Source organism: Aureococcus anophagefferens, assembly GCF_000186865.1.
Source record: "Aureococcus anophagefferens unplaced genomic scaffold AURANscaffold_304, whole genome shotgun sequence".
Taxonomy (NCBI): Eukaryota; class Pelagophyceae; order Pelagomonadales; family Pelagomonadaceae; genus Aureococcus; species Aureococcus anophagefferens.
Genome location: NW_008705834.1, coordinates 7,353 through 8,744, shown reverse-complemented (window position 1 = coordinate 8,744; position 1,392 = coordinate 7,353). Strand labels below are relative to the sequence as shown.

General features: G+C 58.7%; 1 protein-coding gene across 1 annotated transcript; it reads left to right on the top strand.

Moving 5' to 3' along the window:
- Positions 1–204: 204 nt before the first annotated feature.
- On the top strand, positions 205–429 carry AURANDRAFT_35047 (hypothetical protein; the record flags this gene model as incomplete). Its single annotated transcript, XM_009044414.1, has 1 exon — positions 205–429. A coding segment is annotated over one exon (225 nt), but the record flags the coding sequence as incomplete, so codon positions are not given.
- Positions 430–1,392: the final 963 nt, after the last annotated feature.

Genomic DNA, 1,392 nt, shown 5'->3' with positions numbered 1-1,392 from the left:
CCAATTGAGATCTGGTACCTTGACTTGCTGCCCTCCACAACTCAAATGTTGCTATTTGTAGCCAACGATCCAAAGGTTCAATACCTGTTTGTATACAGATGATAGCTTTTCACTGCTACCGAAACGCAATTTCAATCAGGCCATGGTTGCCCTGCTGACATGTGCCAAGGTAGGTAGGTGGGGGGTATTGTCCAATCCGTTTGCGTTTTAATATTGTTTTATAAACAGGAACTTGGAAATTTTGTTGAGACAAAAGACCCAGCCTTGCGCTACCCGTATCTGATCCAGAATGACAAGATCGACTCATCTTCCGTCATGCATACAAGCAACGAAGGGAAATGGACAAAAGCAATGAAATTTTTACTGACTGATCTCAAATGGGCTGTAGCGTGGATTGTCAAGCACTGTGATGGCCATCTAAAACCCTGACAGGTGAGACATTCCCGTGGCTCTCCCCAGGCTCTCCCTACGCCTCCCTTCGCTGTTCTCTCTCCCTTCGATTCCTCCCTGAGCCGCGGCTAACTGACAGGTGAGACATTCCCGGGGCTCCAGGAAATCCCCAGCGGTGTGCCCCTCGAACTTGAACGCGGGAAATACCAGGGTGGCTCCTAGATCAGGCCCTACGGGGGCTCCTCCACGGGGTCGCGCGGCCCGTTAAGCCTCCCGCCGCGCGCGCCTTCGTGTCTCCGGGTCCGCCTGGGCCCGTGGGCGACTCGTCGAGGCCGGGCGGACGGCGTCGAGCGCTGTCGCGCGCCGCGCACGCGGGCCAAACGCGCGCGGTCTACGTGCGTGGGTGACGCCTCTATGGGTGCCTGAAACCCATCTCAGCTGTTTCGTGTCCACTTTTTCCCACTGACACAGTCAACTTAACATTGTGAAACACCGAATGCGCTGATGTTCCGGCCCTGATGTTCCGGTAGAGGTCTCGCGGATGTTCCGGCTTCCGGCTCTCCCGGGCCCCTCGGTCGCGTGTTCCGGTTCGCGTCCTCCGGTCGTGTTCCGGCGTGTTCCGGCGTGTTCCGGTGTTCCGGTAGATTTCCGGTCGGATTTGTCTTCTCAACTGCCCGTTCACGGCACGCTTAGTGCGCGTCATGAGACAGGGACTTCAGACCTGGGCGTCAGGCCCCTGGGGGCTGGGCATCAGGCCAGGCAAATTACGCACGGCGCCCTACCTAGGGCACAAAAACCAAATTACCCTGAGGCGAGGCACAGGTCGTCGTCAGTGCACAACAGGTGCGCCAAATTTATCTAGAGTAGTAGCAGCATCGTCGCCGCCGCCGCCGCCGCCGCCGCCGCCGCCGCCGCCGCCGCCGCCGCCGCCGCCGACGACGACGACGACGACGACGACGACGACGACGCGCGCGTGGGTATTCGAACCTACACCGGACAGAA